General features: G+C 46.7%; 1 protein-coding gene across 3 annotated transcripts in view; it reads right to left on the reverse strand.

Annotated features, from left to right (window-relative positions):
• Window positions 1–13,297: 13,297 nt before the first annotated feature.
• AFTPH (aftiphilin) overlaps window positions 13,298–17,593 on the reverse strand; it is a 63,942-nt gene continuing 59,646 nt past the window's right edge. For all 3 annotated transcript variants that reach the window (XR_003794905.1, XM_029231962.1, XM_029231961.1), the window contains one exon: window positions 13,298–14,437. Coding sequence is in view for 2 of the 3 variants with exons in the window: in XM_029231962.1 (XP_029087795.1) it covers window positions 14,293–14,437 (145 nt within the window). In the remaining variant the exon portion in view is untranslated. The remainder of the gene's footprint in view (window positions 14,438–17,593) is intronic.

A 17,593-nucleotide genomic window follows, 5' to 3' on the forward strand; every position in this document is an offset into this window, starting at 1 on the left:
GTGGAGGAAAGGAAGAGGGGAAGCGGGAGGGGGCCTCCCAGGTACCTTTGCAAGCTCTGCCCACCCTCAGTCCTGGCCTCCAAGTGTGGGCTGGCAGAGCCCCTACCCAGGGAAGACGCCCATGGGAATCCCCTCGCTAGCTGGGTGCCTGGTTTGCAGTCACTGTTTGCCAGAGGATGAGGAAAGGGACAGGAAGGAACGTGCAGGCTGGACTGGAAAATCCAGCTGGGCAGGAGGAGCCCTGACTGTACCTCACACTGGAGGCTGAAGCCTTGCTTGGCCCTGTCTCCACGGCACATGCCCTGCTGGACCCTGGGGAGCCCCATCCAGGGGCACAGCTGCCACTGGGTTGAGAGCTCCTGAGCCAAAAGTCTAGTAGCTTTTAGCTTTGAGGCCGCACACATGTGCTCCCAAGATTGTGTGGAAATATTATTTTCAACTTAAATCCATCTTCCTACAGATTTACTCAATGAGTTCAAAGATGTTCAAAATTAAGAGTTCTTAATTTACAGCCTTGGCAGCAGCTTCCAACACATTAACCTGAAGACCTTATATCCTCCTCAGCCCACCCCTGCTCCCCTCTGCAGAAAGGGAAGCGCCCACAAAATGTCCAGATGGTTCAGAGAAGTATGTAAGACTGTTTACAAGTGTCAGAAATGCCTCTCCAAGTAGCTTAAAGATATATGCACCTATAAAATATATAAATATAGACAGTGTTTTGTATGTGTATTTGGCTCACAGAGTCTAAATAAAGGTTAAAAACTGGTAGGAAGGACAGGGATGTTGTTGGGCCCTGAATGTGATAGCACTCTCTGATGGCAGCTCCCAAGCTTAACAACTTAAAGTCTCACTGCAAATTTTCTCCAAAAATCTTAGAGCGAGGAGATCCTTAGCAAACCTATCTGAGAAGGGTCTGCCAGAGGCCCAGACCACTTCACCACGCACTGGGTCTGGGGAGAGGCTCCTTTAGACCTGAGCCTGCATGGGGCATGGGGAGCCTACTTCCTGGTAATGGTTCCAAAATACAAGGACCTCCACTGCCCAGGACTGATGAAGCCCACACAATTCTCAGGCTGGCACCCACCAGCCAGTTCTGCCAGAGAGGTGGGACCAGCAGGGTGAGGCCAGCCTCCCCAAAGGGGTGGCCACGTGAGAATTTGCCCTGTTCAGCAGAAGTGGTCAAAGCCACTGTGTGCAGTGGTGCGGGTTGTGCACTGCAGCTCCGGAGGTGCTATTTGTGCTGTTGACTCTGTGAAGGCGCCCCCTGGAGTTGTGCAGTGCACAGTGCGTGTGGCTCTGGAGGCATTCCCGTTATTCAGGACAACCAGGTGATCTTTACAAACAGATTAGAAACAGAGCTTCCTGAGGTACCTGCACACACATGGCCTCATGGAAGCCACCGGCCATGGTACGGTGACTTGATTTCTCTGGGGGTCACACTGCATTGTCAAGGTGGGGTGCACTGGTCATTGTGGTAAACACAGATGGAAGCCTTGCTTCAGGCCCCACCTGCCCTGTGAACCACTGGGGCCTGCCTTGCAGCAGCAGGGAACATCCCCAGAGTGGCCCAAGCACTGGATTTGTAGTTAGAAGCCCCAGACCTCCATGAAAGGGGAGCCACGTGACCTTGGTCCAGTGTCATTCTATGTGGTAGTTTCCTACGACTGAGTAACAAATTACCACAAACTGGGGGGCGCGAAACAACAGAAATTTATTCTCTCACAGTTCTGGAGGCCTCAAATCCAAATCAGGGAGTCAGCAGGACTGGTTCCTTCTAGAGGCTCTGAGGGAAAAACAGTCCTATGCCTTTCTCCTGGCTTCTTCTGGTTGCTGGCTATCCACACGATCCTTGGCTTGAAGACACATCACTGCAGTCTCCGCCTCCATCTTCACATGCCCTTCTCACAGTGCGTCACTTCTCCCTTCCTCTTCTCCCTCTTTTTAAAAAACTAAATTAGGGACTTCCCTGGTGGTCCAGTGGTTAAGATTCTGTGCTTCTACTGCAGGGGGTGCGGGTTTGATCCCTGGTCGGGGACCCGCACGTGGCGCAGCCAAAAAGTAAAAAACAAAAAAAAACCCTGAATTTAATTTTTTATTGTGGTAAAATATGCATAGCATACAATTTACCATTTTAACCACATTTAAGCATATAGTTCAAAGGCATTAAGTACTTTCACATCCTTTCCTCTTTTACAAAGACAGTTGTCATTGGGTATAGAGCCTACCCTGATCCAGGATGTCTCATTTTGAGCTCCTTAATTACATCTGCAAAGACTTTTTTTTTTTCCCAAATGAGATCATAGTCAAAAATTTGGGGGAGATGTCTCTTTTGAGGGGGCTGCCGGTCAACCTAGCCCCTATGGCCTCCAACCCTCACTTTTCTCATCTATGAAGTGGGAATCATCACACTTCTACCTCTACCTGGTTGGTTGTGGGCACTTAGGTGCCATCTGTGCTGAGGGGTCAGGGGCAGCAGGCCTGGCTTGTCTTGTAGTTGCCCTGCGTGTGGCTCTGATAAGCCCAGTCCCCATGTGGCCTGAGTTTTGGCACCACAGGGACTCCCCATGAGAGGGAGAGCTCTCCTGCAGAAGGGCAAACAGGCACCTGGTCAAGGCCCAAGGAGGAGGCCGGGGTGGGGACAGGCTGGACATGCTGCCTCGTTGACCTCTCTCTACCTGTAGAAAGCACTCCTTGGACGACCCCTGTGACTTTGATGCAGAACGGGGAACGAGAGTCGGGGAACGAGGTTGAGTGTCATCCTGGAGACCATCCCCACTTCCACAGGCCACCGTTCCGGGCTGGGGCTCTAGAGGGGAGGCAGTGCGATGGGGCCGGACTGTTGGCCGCCACGAGCTCTTCCTCAGGAACATGCTTCTGAGCAGAGTGGCCTTCTAGATTCCCACTGCCCCTGCCCAGCGTAACCTCTCGCCCCTCTCAGTTCCCCCGATTCTTCCTCGGCTCTCAGCCTTCACAGCAGGAGGTGTGTGACACCCAGGGCGACCTTGGGCCACTTGCCCAACCTCAGTGTCATCACCTGCAGGATGGAGATAACAGGAGATCCTTCAGGGGCTGGGTTGTGAGGCTCAAATGCGATAGCAGAGCTTGGGGGCGTCGCATGGACACATGGACGGGCAGCCAGCCCCTCTGGGTTTAGATCTGGTGTGCTGTGGGCTTTGGGGCAACTTATTTAAACTCTCTGGGCCTCAGTTTTATCATGTGTAAGATGAGAAGAATAATAGTGCCTATTTCATAGGACTTATGGGGGGATTAAACAAGCTAATACACGGAAAGCTCTTTGAATAGTGTCTGCCACTTACCACGTGCTAGGTAACAGCCAGCCATTATTATTATTGTTGTTGTAGGGTTTAACACGGTACTGTGCATATAGGAAGTCCTCAAGAAATAACTTAAAAAAAAAAAACCCAAACCCAAACCAAAACACCCCAACCTACCTTCTGCCTTTGGGCCTTATCTTCCCAATTAGCCTGAGCTCCTGGATGGGATGGGGGAACAGCAGGAGTTTGACACAACTTGGTTGATTCATGTATCCAAAAAGCTGCCAGGTGCCATCTCTGGGTTTTTCTTCTTACCTTTTTTTCGTTTTTTTTTTGTGTGTGTGTGTGTGTTTTTGGTGGCTGTGAAAACTGTTGGAAACTACGGACCCTCTCCCCAGAAAGGTGCTCAGAAGCAAACATCACAATGTGTTGCACAGACTTTCAGGGGATCCCTGACCCCTGCTGAGGACCAGGGCAAGAAGCCCCTCTCTAGATGACACCCTCTCCCATGTCTCATTTGTTGGTTTTACTCCAACAAAACAAAAGCTGGTCCTCCTCCCTCACCCTTCAGGGGGCGGTACCCCAGCTTCTACCCCAGCTCCCAGCCACCTTCACCCCCCCCCCCCCGCCCCCTGGCTCAATGCCCACTCCAAGCCGCAAACCATGGAGAGGAGTTGAATACAGCACCTGTTCGGCATTTGAGGGCTAAAAAAGAAAAAGAAAAAAACAGACTCAACTTTAAAAAAAATCAGACAGAAGGAATCATCCTCCAGGCCAAACACCATAATTCATGGGGCTCTTATTCACTGAGTGGGACTAAATGATATTTACAGCCAAGAGGCCCTGGACTCACCGAGATGAGCCATCCAGGAGTTGCCCAAACTCTGGCAGCAGAGTGGAGAGGGCAGGGGCGACCCAGGGCCGGGAGATCAGACCACTGGCAGGGGGAGATTTTATTGTTGTTGTTCACAGATGATGGGGTATTTTTCCCCCGCTTAATGTTAAGTGTAATTTCGGAATTTTAGTACATGTTCCTGGGAAAATGATAACTTCAAACAATTGTTTCCTTGAGGCCAATTATGTGCTTGGAATTGGGCTATTTGCTGTGGGTGGTGCCCATTCATTCATTCATTCATTCAGGGTTTATTAGGTGCCTTCTTTTTATGAGAAGCTGTTCCGGACACCCGGGATACAGCCACGAACAAGGCAACAGAGGTTCCTGTCTTAATGAAGTTTATAGTCTTGGCAGGAGAGACAGATAACACAAAATAAACAATAAATAGGTGTTGGGTGGTAATGTGTGCTGAGAAGAAAGTCAAAGCAGGTGGGGGCTGGAGAGGGCTGGGCACTATGTTATTGAGTGTTCAGAGCAGAGGCCTGAAGGAGTGAGGTTTGGGGAGGGTCCCAGGAAGGGAGGAGGGCCATCCACTAGGTGGCCAGTCTTGTTTGGGTTGGGACAGCTCAGCAGGACTAATGACTCACAGGACCAGTTCCCACAGCTCGGGGTTTCTGGATAACAAGTTTGCTGAAGGCCCCCAGTCCTCTGCTGGAACTTTTCCTGGGGCACATAGGTCCTTCCTGACCATGGCCTTGGGCCTCCCTGCCAAGCCAAAAGCACCCCCAGGGCTGTTTCTTCCTCATCCCTACCCCTCCCTAGGACGGGTTCTGGCTGATCACCACCCCCCCTCCCACGTTTACATCCACCGTCCTTCAAACTCAAAACAAGACCATTAAAAACATGGGCAGACTGTCAAGGATCACCTTTGAGGGAAGTGCCTGGGAGGGTCCTCTGAGGTCTCCCTGGATGATTCCAAGCATCGCCGCCATCACCTCTCTCCAAGCCCCTTCAGCATCTCCTGGAGGCCTCCTTGAGCTCAGCTACTTCTGTAACCCCACCGTTCAGGTCAAAAGTCAGTTGCTCCTAATCACTTAATCATGAACGGCTGGCCTGCTGGTCCCTAATTATGTCATCGAATCAAGTGCTGCATGGTAAACAGCCCTGTTCCCCTTAAGGCTCCCAAGTCAGGTGAGACACATGGTAGGTACCCAATAAGAACGTGGTATCCTAAATAATAATAATAATTAATAAAAAAATAATATGTAACATTTATTCAGCACTTACCATCTCCAAGTGTCATGCTAACGGTTTAACAAAATTCTTTCTTTAATTCTCCTAAGAAGTCTGTTTTGGTATTTTTTACTTTAATTCTGACCCCCATTTTGCAGACCGGTTCCTAAGTTTCACAATTAGGAAGTGGCAGTACCAGGATTCAAACTCCAGTTGCCTCATTCCTGCTTCTCTCCCAGGAACAATGTTTAGGCCACATCTTCTGTGGTCCTCGAAGGCTCAGGATTCCTTAGTCGTGGGGCTGGTGAATGCTTGAGGACAGCTGGGAAAGCCATGAGCCCCCAGGGCCCAAGAGCTGCAACTCCGGTTCTTGTGTTTGCTCCCGTCCAAGCTCCATGTTGAAATGATTATCCAGAATAATAGCTCATGCCCCTTCTTTCACAATCCTCGGAGGCAACCCACAGGATGGTTGAAAGTCGGACAGGTTGATGTGTCACCTTTTATGGAAGTGCCTGGGAGGACCCTTTCCCAGAGGCCAGCCTGCAGAGGTATAGGTACCCTGGTTGCAGACACTCCCCTTCAGCCAGGGAATTTCTTGTCAGTCATTAGGGGTTCCTGGCGGGTCCCCACTAGCATCTGAGCTAGGATAGACCATTTCTCATCTTTGCTCCTCTCTCAGGGCCGATTGCCCATCCATCTCCCCGTCAGTGGAGGTTGATGTTAGATAAAGACCAGTTGTCTCTGGTGGACTCTGCCTCGATTTTCTTCCCCTGAATGCATCCTCTCAACAGGTGTCTGGTGACACAGGACCCATGAGGTCCTGCCTGCCTCACAGATGTTAGGTTCCAGCCACAAAACCAAAAAAAAAAAAAAAAAATTGGGGTGGGAAAGAAGGATCCAGATTTCACTGAAAATGAGGCTTTTCAGGGTTGCTGACTAAGGAATTTTCTTTCCAAACATCTGAAAGTGCAAACAGATTGTAAATTAAGAGGGAGTTACAAGATAGTAGCTGAAGGGAAACAACGCCTCCCTGCTCTCTGGTTGTGGCTGGTGTGGCACTGACGGGACCCAGGCAGCCAAGAAAGGTGATTAGCCTGGCGGGTGGGTGGGATGGGGCCAGGGTGCTGGGGACGGTGTTCAGGCCGCTTCCTTGAGCCAAGGGGGAAGTAGCTTGTTCTGACAGGAGGTAGAACACTGGTCTCTGTCTTCTCTTGCGCCAATGAATTAGTGATTCCCACCCAGATCAAAGTTCAGGCTCCCAAGGCAACTCAGCAAAAATAAAGTGAAACAAATTATAACCCATTCAAACCAGGCTTCTCATGACCAAAGCATGAAGCCAGGAGTTGGACGGCCCTTGAGTCACACTTCTCTGCTCCTTCTGAGTAAAAATACTGATTTCAGTGAAATGTCTTTATTCAGCTGAGGCTTGAATTTATAATGGGAGGAGAGCCCCTGGCATAGCTGTCTCTGGCAGTAATCCTGCTGGGTTTGGGGTGCTGGGGCCATGATGGGGAGCCTGGGCCCAGAGCGGAAAAGTCAAGAGCAATTCCCCCTGCCATGACCACACCACCTCCAGACGCAACAAGGAAGCACTACTTTGGAGAACAGAACAGGAAAAGAGGGGTGGAGAGTGGGAGGACTGTTGAAAGCCCAGAGCCGGCTGGGCAGGTTTCAACATGGAGCAAACCTTCAGGTTCCCTTGTCGTGCCACTGAGTTCAGTAACTCTCAGCGTGACACCCCCTTTCAGGGATATCAAGCTCTGTCTGATGACCCCTCAGTGTGGTCCTCTGAGCCCCTCTGAGTACGCCCAGGCCTTGCTCAGAGGCTGACTGTTCAGCACCATCCACTGAGGGCCCCCTCTGGGGAAAGGTCGGGATTCTGGGTTTGGGAACCTCCTACAGACCTGTGTGCTTTCCAAACAGGGCTTACCTGGCGGTGTGAGCTGTGCCCCAGGGGCGGCCGAGATACCCCCGTGTCCAGTCCGTACTTGCTGCTTGCACAAGGCAGGAATCGAGGCCAAACCAAAACAAAACAGACAGCTTTGGGCAAAATGGAAACCCCATGGGGTTGGTGTTGGCATTGGGGCACGGCTTCAGAGCTTGGAGAATCGAGTGGGTGATGAATGGCATAGGGTATCTCGGAAAAATTCAGACAGGACTTGAGGTAGGGCTCATAATATTTGCAGGCAAAGGCACACACAGCACAGGTTCTGGAAGGATCCCTCCATTTCACCGAGGGGTTCAGCGTTCACAGGTTCAGGAAGAAAACAAGGTGAAAGTCCGTCCACCTGCCAGGTCCTGTGCCAGAGACCACGGGCCCAACCGGAGCCAGACACAGTCCTACCCTCAAGAAGCTTACGGCCTGAGGGAGAAAGGAGCAAACCGGTCATGAAGCAAGGCCACAGGTGCCTTGGCAGCCCTCATCACTCTGTGAAGTGTTCGGCCTCTGGCGTCAGACGGACCTGGCTTCTAGACTCTTCTGCTTCCTGGCTGAGTGATCTTGGGGAAGTTGCACAATGTTCCAGGTGTTGGTTTCCTCCACAGCAAACTGGGGGTGTTCAGGTACCTCTTAGGGTTCCGGGGAGGATTCAGAGACTGAGCGTGTACAAAGCACGTGCCTGGCCCACGGTGGTGCTCCTAATAATGCAGAGAAGCTGGTTTGATGATAATAATGTAAACCTAGTATTATCAGAGAAGCTTGCCAAGCACCCAGGGTGGCTGGAGACCAGTCGTCTGCTGTTCGGGGCGGGCCAGGGGCGCGGTCCAGAAGGGCTCCCAGAGGATGATGCTGGCCGCACGGCGAGGCAGAGCAACCCTGGGAGGGGGCGTTTGGGTCCCGGAGAGCAGCCGGCAGTCCTGGCAGAGCCCACTGCGCAGGGGACAGAGCCCCCAGGTGCTCTGCGACGTGCCAAGGAGTTAAGACTTTGTCGGGATGGTGGGGGGGTACCGGGAAGTCTTTCTGACAGGAGAAGCGCACTCTGCCATCAGCAGAAGATTAGATGGGAAGGGAGGCAAGGCGGGGAGGGTCAGCGTGGGCTGTAACAGTGGGCACGTAAGAGACTCTGGGGGCCTGAAGACGGAGGAGATGGGGATGTAGGAGGCGTCGCTGGTAGGACTCCAGAACCGACAGGATCGGGGTAAGGTAGGGGAGCAGGCCAAGAGCGAGCGTGGAGTTTGGCCACCAAGGCCAGGGGCGGGGGTGTGGAGGCAGGGGAGCGCAGGGCTGTGTGGCACACGGGCTTCCGTGCAGGGGTCTGTGGGCCGTCTGGGTGGGGGCGATGGGGCCATCAAATCCTGGTGCAGAGCTGGGGGAGGGGCAAGGGTAAGGATCTCCAGCAAGACTCTTGGTTACCTGTTTGGGCTGAGGAGCCATATGGGAAACACTATGTAGGTGACCAGAGTGGCCCCTTTCCTGCGGCAGACACAACACTGATGACATTCTCACCCGCTGACCCTTGTGATTTTTCGTGACCCTCGTCACTGACCCCCCAGGAGGGAGACGACAACACTGGAGAGGCACATGAGCGTGGTCAAAAGGTGAGTCCAGAGGTGACAGCCAAAGGAGCCAATGTCACCGTTCACAGTCAAGTTCAGGGTATAGATAAGGGGTCTGTCGTCCTTAAATCCTGATTTTGGAAAACTGAAGGAAGGGAACAGTTCTTGAAAGAGGTAAATTTAAAATAAAATAAAATATTATTGTATGAAGTGATATGAATGCTATCCTCAGCGATAGTCCCCCTGAAAAGATGAGGTCAAGTGACGGACACCTGAGGCATGAGATACTCGGAGGGCAACCTGAGGTTTGTGGACGTTGGGTGGACTTTCTGACTTTACTGTCAGGAAGACAATCGCTTTTCCCACCATCAGCCTTTTATCTGCATCATCCGCGATGGAGTGCTGACCTGGATGAGTGATGATAATACAAAAGTATTTATTGAGTTCTTACTATGTGCCAGTGACTCTATGGATTATCCTCATTTAACCTCGCATCCCGAGTAGATGTCATTTGATCTCCTACTAGTTTTATCACCCTTATGCTTCTTTGGGAGCACTAGGGCACAGACATTATCAAGCTGGATGAGGGATTGGAGATCGTGTGTAGAAATGCTCAGGGTACCCACGAATTGCCACAGGCAGAGTGTGAGGGATTCGGCAAGGCTTCGCCTGTTCTTAGGATCCGTGGGCACGATAGAGAAACGTGGGTGTCACTGTGCTGGGAAGGTGTGTGCTGAGTCTTCCTGGCTCTCTGCGAGGGCAGTTGCAGGGATTTGTACTGGTCAACATCTGGGTCGGTGATCTGGATCATAAAGGTTATTTATCAATCTGTGGATGACGAAACTGAGGAAGGAGGGAGAGACTACATGCTAGATGGTACAATAAAGATTTGATGAGAGGGACAGGCTGAAGTGATCATCCAAAGCTAACAAAGTTGTAAAAGGACAAATGTAGAACTCTGTTTTCAGATCTAAAAACTCAAGTACACACGTAGATGATAGAGAAAATCTGGCTTGATGGCAGTTATGGGAGAAAAGGCCGTTTACACAATTTAAAGAGGCAACATTATTGCCCTATACAATAATGTAATTGTAGGCTAAATTTTTAAAATGTCTGAAATTAAATATGAGCCCCTTGCTAGTGATGAAGCAACATCTGACCCAGTCTCAGGAGTACATTTTTTTTTTTTGCGGTACGCGGGCCTCTCACTGTTGTGGTCTCTCCCGTTGCAGAGCACAGGCTCTGGACACGCAGGCTCAGCGGCCATGGCTCACGGGCCCAGCCGCTCCGCGGCATGTGGGATCTTCCCGGACCGGGGCACGAACCCGTGTCCCCTGCATCAGCAGGCGGACTCTCAAACCACTGCGCCACCAGGGAAGCCCCCTACTTTAGCTTTTGATTCTATGGATTCCAACCCCTCATTTTATGCATCAAGTACCTGTGACTTAGAAATGGGGTTTATCCAAGATCTTACAGCTGATTGGTGGCAGAGCTATACTTAGAACACACAACTCCTAGCTTAATCCGCTGCCCCTTCTACCTCACCAGGAGGCTCCCTACTTCCACCCATGATTTGTCTTAGCGTCTGTGCCCCTAGAAGGTCCCAGTAAACCTGAGCTGCCCCCTATTGATTCTTTCCCCCCTTGGAAAAGCACCACCAGGAAGGCAACAGATCCTGTTTGAGGCATTGCTGCAGCGTGAGACAACGATCCCAGATTTCATTTCACTGTGTATTACTTTAGCTCCATGAAATACTCTATGGACTGGGAAGTGAAAAACAGGAGTGACTCAGGCTTCCGGTTGTCCTACATGATCTGTTCTCTTCCTTCCTTACTACTAGAGTCCCTTTTAGATGGCCACCCAGAATAAAGGTATTCCCCAGTCTCTTTTGCAGCTAGATATGGCATTGCAACTAAGTTCTGGCCAATAGGTTGGAATTAGAGAGACTTATGGAAAGTGTCCATAGCAGGAAGAAGCATGCCCTTCACCCATGATGGATGGAATGCAGACTTGGTGGCTGGACCCCCAGCAGCCACCGTGGACCATAAGCTAGAAACCACGTGTTGATAAGGGTGGAACAGCTTGCACCTCTGGAAGAGCTTGCATCTCTGATGAGCTTATGAAGCCTCTTTACCGGCCCCAGACTGTTTCCTCATGTTTTACAGGCAAGAGAAATAAACTAACGTTGAAGCCACCGTTAACCATCTTCCCTCAACTCTGTCATTGAATGTAAGCACAGCGTTATTTCATACATCACTAAGAAAAAGAAACCACTGCCAAATTAAACAGCTACCCCATCCAGCTAACCCATTCCAATTTCAGAGAAGTTCAAATGTAGCAAAAGGATGAGTCTTATTACATGAAACGCAGTATTTTTGGTTTTTGTTACTCATAGCCAAGCCTAATCCTGATTCAAGAAACATGAGGGAGCAAAAAGACAAGTTCTAAATAAAGAGCATGACAATCATGTAGAGGGAAGAACAAGTCTCTATAAAAGAATGACTCATAGAAATAGTAGTGACACATGACTCAATTTAGGGAAGTTTCTCCCATAACTTCACAGTCTGGCTTGAATTAACTGGGGAATTATGTATGGCTATTTGGATTTGGCCATAAAGTGAGATGAGACTCCAGGGGATGAGTGGGCTGGTTTTACGATGTCAAAGACCCAAAGGGGATTGCTAAGCCAGTCTCCATTGTGTGTGATTTGGTTTTAGGGTCTCTGACTCCTTGGTTTCTTCTCCCCAACTCTGCAGGGTCCTCCTGGCTGACTTTGAGAAAGACAAATGGGCAGCTGCTGCCAGAAACAGCTGATGACCAAGACAAGCTTGCGACCAACAGGCTCTCCCTTAGCTGAGATTCGCATGGAGATGCTCACGGCTCTTCCCGCACCAGCCCCGCTACTGCTTTCCAGTGTAATTTGAGCCTTGACCTGGTGCAAAGCTGAGCACTTTTGGTCCTCAGCACTAGAGCCCTGAACTTAAGCTATGACAACCCAGTATTAACTTACCTGAGTGATTAAAACATCAAAGGCCAATATGACACACGAAAGGGAAAGGGAAATCTGGCTTATTGAAAAGTGGTTATAAGATGGACTAGCCACTTTGTGTGTCATTAAAGCAGGGGCACTTTCATGAGAAATGTCCACTTGATTACTTTTAAATTATAACAGAATAACTTATTTTAATTGATCCTATCTCCTGTGACTGCTTCTTGAATCTACCGGGACACCAGGGGCCTTTATAGATTTTGCGGATTCTATGCTCTGGCTATCGTTTATTGACGGTCTCCTCATGTGATAAATGTTTTACATCTATTATTTAACACATCAACCCCACAGGTAGGTGGTATCATCCCCCCCCCCCTTTTTTTTTTTTTTGCGGCACGCGGGCCTCTCACCGTTGTGGCCTCTCCCGTTGCGGAGCACAGGCTCTGGACGCGCAGGCTCAGCGGCCATGGCTCACGGGCCCAGCCGCTCCGTGACATGTGGGATCCTCCCAGACCGGGGCATGACTCCCAACCACTGTGCAACCAGGGAAGCCCCTCATTCCCATTTTTAAAGATAAAGATAATATAACTGTGGCTCAGACAAGGTTGATTAACTTTCTCATGGTATCACACACAGCTAATAAACGGGCTCTGAACCTAGGTGGATGAAGGCTACCATTATCATTTAGTTGTAATGGACTGCAGAAGCAGCCCTTTAAGCTTCAGTTACTGAAACATGTAAAGGTCTGCTGAGGAATACTTTTATCCTTCCATTCAGAAGGTCCACTGGGCACTGAAGACTTGTGACTATTCTGAAGGAAAGCCTTCTCTGGAAAAAAAAAAAAAAAAAAAAGTTGGGGAAACGGCAGGAGATGGACTGGATAAGCATTCTTGCTCCAGGCCTTACTTAAATTACACTCAGGCAACTGTTCCAATGGCCCGTGTAATAACCTGGCGACACAGGAATCTCTGTCAATGACAGAGGTGCAGAAGAGTTCCAATGGAACATTCCCACAGCTGATGAGGTGGACTACTGCTGGGCTGATTGCCTGTTTTTACTGAAATACATCATGTGACTTTTTGCTGAAGCAACATCTAATCTAATAACAATATTTTAAAAGTGCTTTTAAGAAATTTTCTGCTCACCTTAATTTCATGCATATATTTCCTTGGGAAGAAAAAAAATTCCCTACAAATCCCTATTTAACTTTGCCAATTCTGATGAAGATATATTATAATGATCATGGGAATTTCTTGTATTATCTCATGTTCTACATAAAAACAGCTCAGCTACTTAAAGGGTTGATTCAAATTCTTATGGGTGAGAATCTCATTCTTCTTGGTTTTGATAAACTGGAAGCCCTACCAAATGATTTCTTCTGGATTGAAACACATTAAGATGAAATAAAACGTAACGTTCAAATTCATTACATTTTCCCTCAGATACCAAAGTACAGACACCAGGCTAAACTTCTTTTAAATTATTTTATTTTTGTGTAAGCTAAAAGGAAATTTACACACTGAAATCTCAAAAGACCTTGGGCATGCACGTTAACCTTGTTAGAGGTTCCTCTACATGTCTCTTTTTTTCCATAGGAATTTCCCCAAACATTTAAAACCCATAGTTTTTACTGTATATACAGCCTAAACCATAGCAATCTATGATTATGTCATTTTACACTGTGCAAAATCCTCAAAAAATAGTGGTATGATAGAACAAAACAATCAGTAACAAGTAAATTTCATGGTAAGACATTCATGTAATTTGGTCCTTCTCTAAACCAAACGGATTTAAAACAGACAGGCACAATCTCTTTAAACCCCTTCAATCAAGTTCTGACAATGATCCATACCCTAGAACAAAAGAGCAATCGATGAAAGTACCTTGCAAAAGGTCAAACAGCAACAGGCCAGACTGAAAAGATTAAACAAGAGCACAAAAATGGTAACAAAAGCCAGATCTGAAACAAACCCACCACACGTAAAATTAAAAAAAAAAAAAATTTAAACAGGGACTTGGAGCTTATTTATGAGAGCAAAAGTAATTCAGTGTATGATGTGAAAAATTAATAGGACAGTCAATGCAATCTGAAAAGACTGAAGGGGATTTCACAGACAGTGGAGATTTGACTTTTTAGTTTTCATTTTTTTATTTCAAAAGTTTTGTAAGAAGGACACCACCAGTGTATTTCACAAAGACATAAATGTATACACCCCAGCAACACAAAAAGAATAAATCTTCAAAAATGTTCACCCCGATTATTTACATTTGTTTCTAATATAAATTTAGGACTTCAGTATGTAAATAAATATACATTACTATGTATACCTTTCTAGTGCGGCTTACCAACAAATCAGCTGAACTTTAATTTTTTTTTTTTTTAATTAGAGCAGGTATGCTTTTGATGGTGGGGAAGGGCTGGAGGGAAGGAAAAGCAACTGAAACCGTCCAGTTCACATCAGTTATCAGTCTGCCTTCTCTTGGGAGCTTGTGGAAGGTGTCAAGGTGGTTGGGAACATCAACACCTTGGCATGCATGAACGTCAGGTCAGGAAGGCTGGCGATCACCTTGATGGCTTCTTCACTCAGGTGCTCTTCTCTTTTCGGTTTCCTGTTGACAAATGAAAAAAGAGATGTGTGTTAAAGTGACACTTGCTGTAGGTCAAACGGGAGAAAATCTACTCTCAAGGTAGACAGCAATCTGTGGGGACTTGAGTTATCTTTCCCTCTGCCAGTCCCTGAACCTCATAATACCTTTGTGTTGAGTGCTTCCTGTGCCAGAGGCCAAATCTCTTACAAAGATTCACACCGAATTTATGTATGTTCATTACAGTTAGGCAGGTACATAGACATTCACATGTACCTGTGCACAGCTCGCAGCTCTATTTAAGCTTAGAAGCATCTACCTAGGCATACTTTTAAAATGTTACTAGGGAACTCCCTGGTGGTACAGTGGTTAGGATTCCGTGCTTCCACTGCAGGGGTCACGTGTCCGATCCCTGGTCGGGGAACAGAGATCCTGCATGCTGTGTGGCGCAGCCAAGAAAAAGTTACGAAGCAGAAATATAATGCTGAAGCCCTACTGGATTTCCCCCTCCCCACTGAGAAACTACCAAAGTTGCCTCAACATAAAGCAAAGTATGTCTGGCACGGTCCTTGTAAGTCATTTTAACCTCAGGCTTTCTTCAACCCCAAAGGGGAATTCCAGGACAGAAAGTCCTCAGCTCAAAAACACCCAGCCTCTGCCCCACTGGGATGCAGATAGATGGTAGGTCCAAAGGCCGCAGCACTAGAGCCAGCTACTCATGCCGAGAATGCACATGGGCAGGAAGGACTCAGGGAGAGGGGAAATCTCGAAATCTGTTGGGTCCTATAGATGAAATGCCCCTAATATAAGAAGTGATCAGCGTGGCGACACAGAGAGGAAGAGCTCCTGCTGACCCGGGTCTTCCCAGCAGGTGAGCCACAGAAAATGCCAATTGAGCCTCGAATGTGGCTCAAATTGAGCACATGATTGTAATACAATCTTTATGTTTTCTAGGATGTTAAATATACTGAAAGATAGCTGCAGTCATAATGATATTAATTTTAGATCAAAGTAATTTAAAATTGTTGACTCTAAAAGGCCCAATCCTCTTTTACAGTAAATGATAGTTGGTACTCTATTAGCTGCGACACAAGTTATTCTTCCACCTAAGTATTTTCTTTGTCCTTGGGATGAGGTGCAGGAGGTCAGGAGATGAAACAAGAAAGAAAAGATAGATGCAGGTCTTTGTTTTATACCTGGACTTTTCTGTTGTTACCACATTTAAGTTCAGGCTGAAATAAAAAGATTTTACGAAAAGACTGAAAAATCAAACATCAGACTTTTAGGACCAAAGTTCTTCAATATGGGGGTCAGCTTCAGGCACACTGAAACCATCAGTAGATCAACTCACAAGAATGGAATAGCACTCCAAATTTTTTCCGATTAAAATCTACATTTTTAATTGCACTTAAATCATGGTAAAACTATTAAGTGGATGGTTGATGGGAAGTTGCCTATCTGCATCATTCCAAAATAAAACCAGATAGTTCACTTTTTAGTCTCAAAGTGAAAAACTGGAAGACTACATGGGAAAGGGCAGCCTCTCACCATGGTCAATCTTAGCATCACTCACGATGGGGTCAACCAGACATTATGTGTCGTCTGATGCGATACAACACCTATGATATATTCCAGCCAAAAGGTTTTACCTGAATCCATCAAACCTTTAGATATAATGTCCAGTTTACAGGAAATAAGGGGAATAGAGAAATATTTGAAAACTACTTGAAGGAAGCAAATGGACAAATCCAGAGATTGGGACGTTCTGCAGGACAAGTGGACCGATCTTTTCAACAAGCTCGCGTTAATAAACTGAAAAGCAAACAGAAGGGATGGGGATAGATATACTAGGTTAAAAGTGACTTAGCCAGAGCAGCTAGGTACAATAGTCCTAGATTGGATGCTGATTTGGAGAAAGCAGAGAGAAAGGACATTGTTGGGGAATTTGAATACATATAGCCTGGGTATTAGATGAAATGAAAATTTACTGAAATCAGTAGATGGAGACCACTGACTGCAAGGGAAGGCTCAATTCCGTATAGACTATAAAATCTCCTTTTTGGTTAAAACAACACTCATATGGGTATATTTGCAAAGATAAAGATCTGAAAGAATATGCACTAAGGAGTTATAGTGATCTGACTGGTAAGAATGTGATACTTTCATGAAAAAATTTTTGTCTATTTTCTAACTTTCTACTCTTGCTGCTTCTGTAAAGATAAAAAATTATTAAAAACAGTAACCAGTAAAATTGCACCTAAACGGACTTCTCGTTTGTGGAGTGCAGTTGGGGTGTGGGGAAGGAGAACAAAGAAGTTGTTTTCACCCAAGGAATGGTTGGTAAATATTATTCTAGAGTTTCTACCAATTGCCTTATTTCAGAGACACTACTTGAAGGCTGTCTGAAGTTGTATTTAAAAATAAGAAAAAGTTTATGTAGTTCATAGTTTGTGCGTTTATCTGTAGTCGCTATGCATTGATGTGATCTAGTTTTCTTAGAATATAAGAAAGAAGAAAATGCTTGAGGGGAATTTGAAAATAAAAAGTTACATCATGACCTTTCCTTGAAGCCAAAGGCAGTGACCTAATTTTGATTTATACTCTTCCTAGTTAAGATTTATCCTTTTGGCCAATGCAGTATAATTAAGAGTTCAGAAATAAACCCATACATTTATGGTTAAACTGATTTTCAACAAGAGGGAAATGGGGCAAGAACAGTCTTTTTAACAACCAGTGCTGGTACAACTGGATATCCACGTGCAAAAGAATGAAGATGGACCCCTACCTTACACCAATATTCAAAAATTAATTCAAAATACATCAAAGGTCTAAATATAAGAGTTGAAACTTTAAAACTCTTAAAAGAAAACCTAGATGTAACCCTTCCTGACCTTGAAGTAGGCAATGGTTTCTTAGATATGACACCTAAGGCAGAAGCAATGAAATATATATGTACATATTTATGTACACATATATGTATATCTATATATAGAGATATATACACATATATGCATGTATATAGGGCTTCATCAAAATTAAGAAACTTTTGTGTTTCACAGGACACTACCAAGAAAGTGAAAAAACAGCCTGCAGAATGAGATAAAATATTTGCAAATCCTGTATCTGATAAAGGTCTAGCATGCAGAATATGTAAAGAGTTCTTAACAACAACAACAACTT

Source organism: Monodon monoceros, unplaced genomic scaffold (assembly GCF_005190385.1).
Source record: "Monodon monoceros isolate NGI ecotype Baffin Bay Population unplaced genomic scaffold, NGI_Narwhal_1 Super_Scaffold_19, whole genome shotgun sequence".
NCBI classification, from domain to species: domain Eukaryota; kingdom Metazoa; phylum Chordata; class Mammalia; order Artiodactyla; family Monodontidae; genus Monodon; species Monodon monoceros.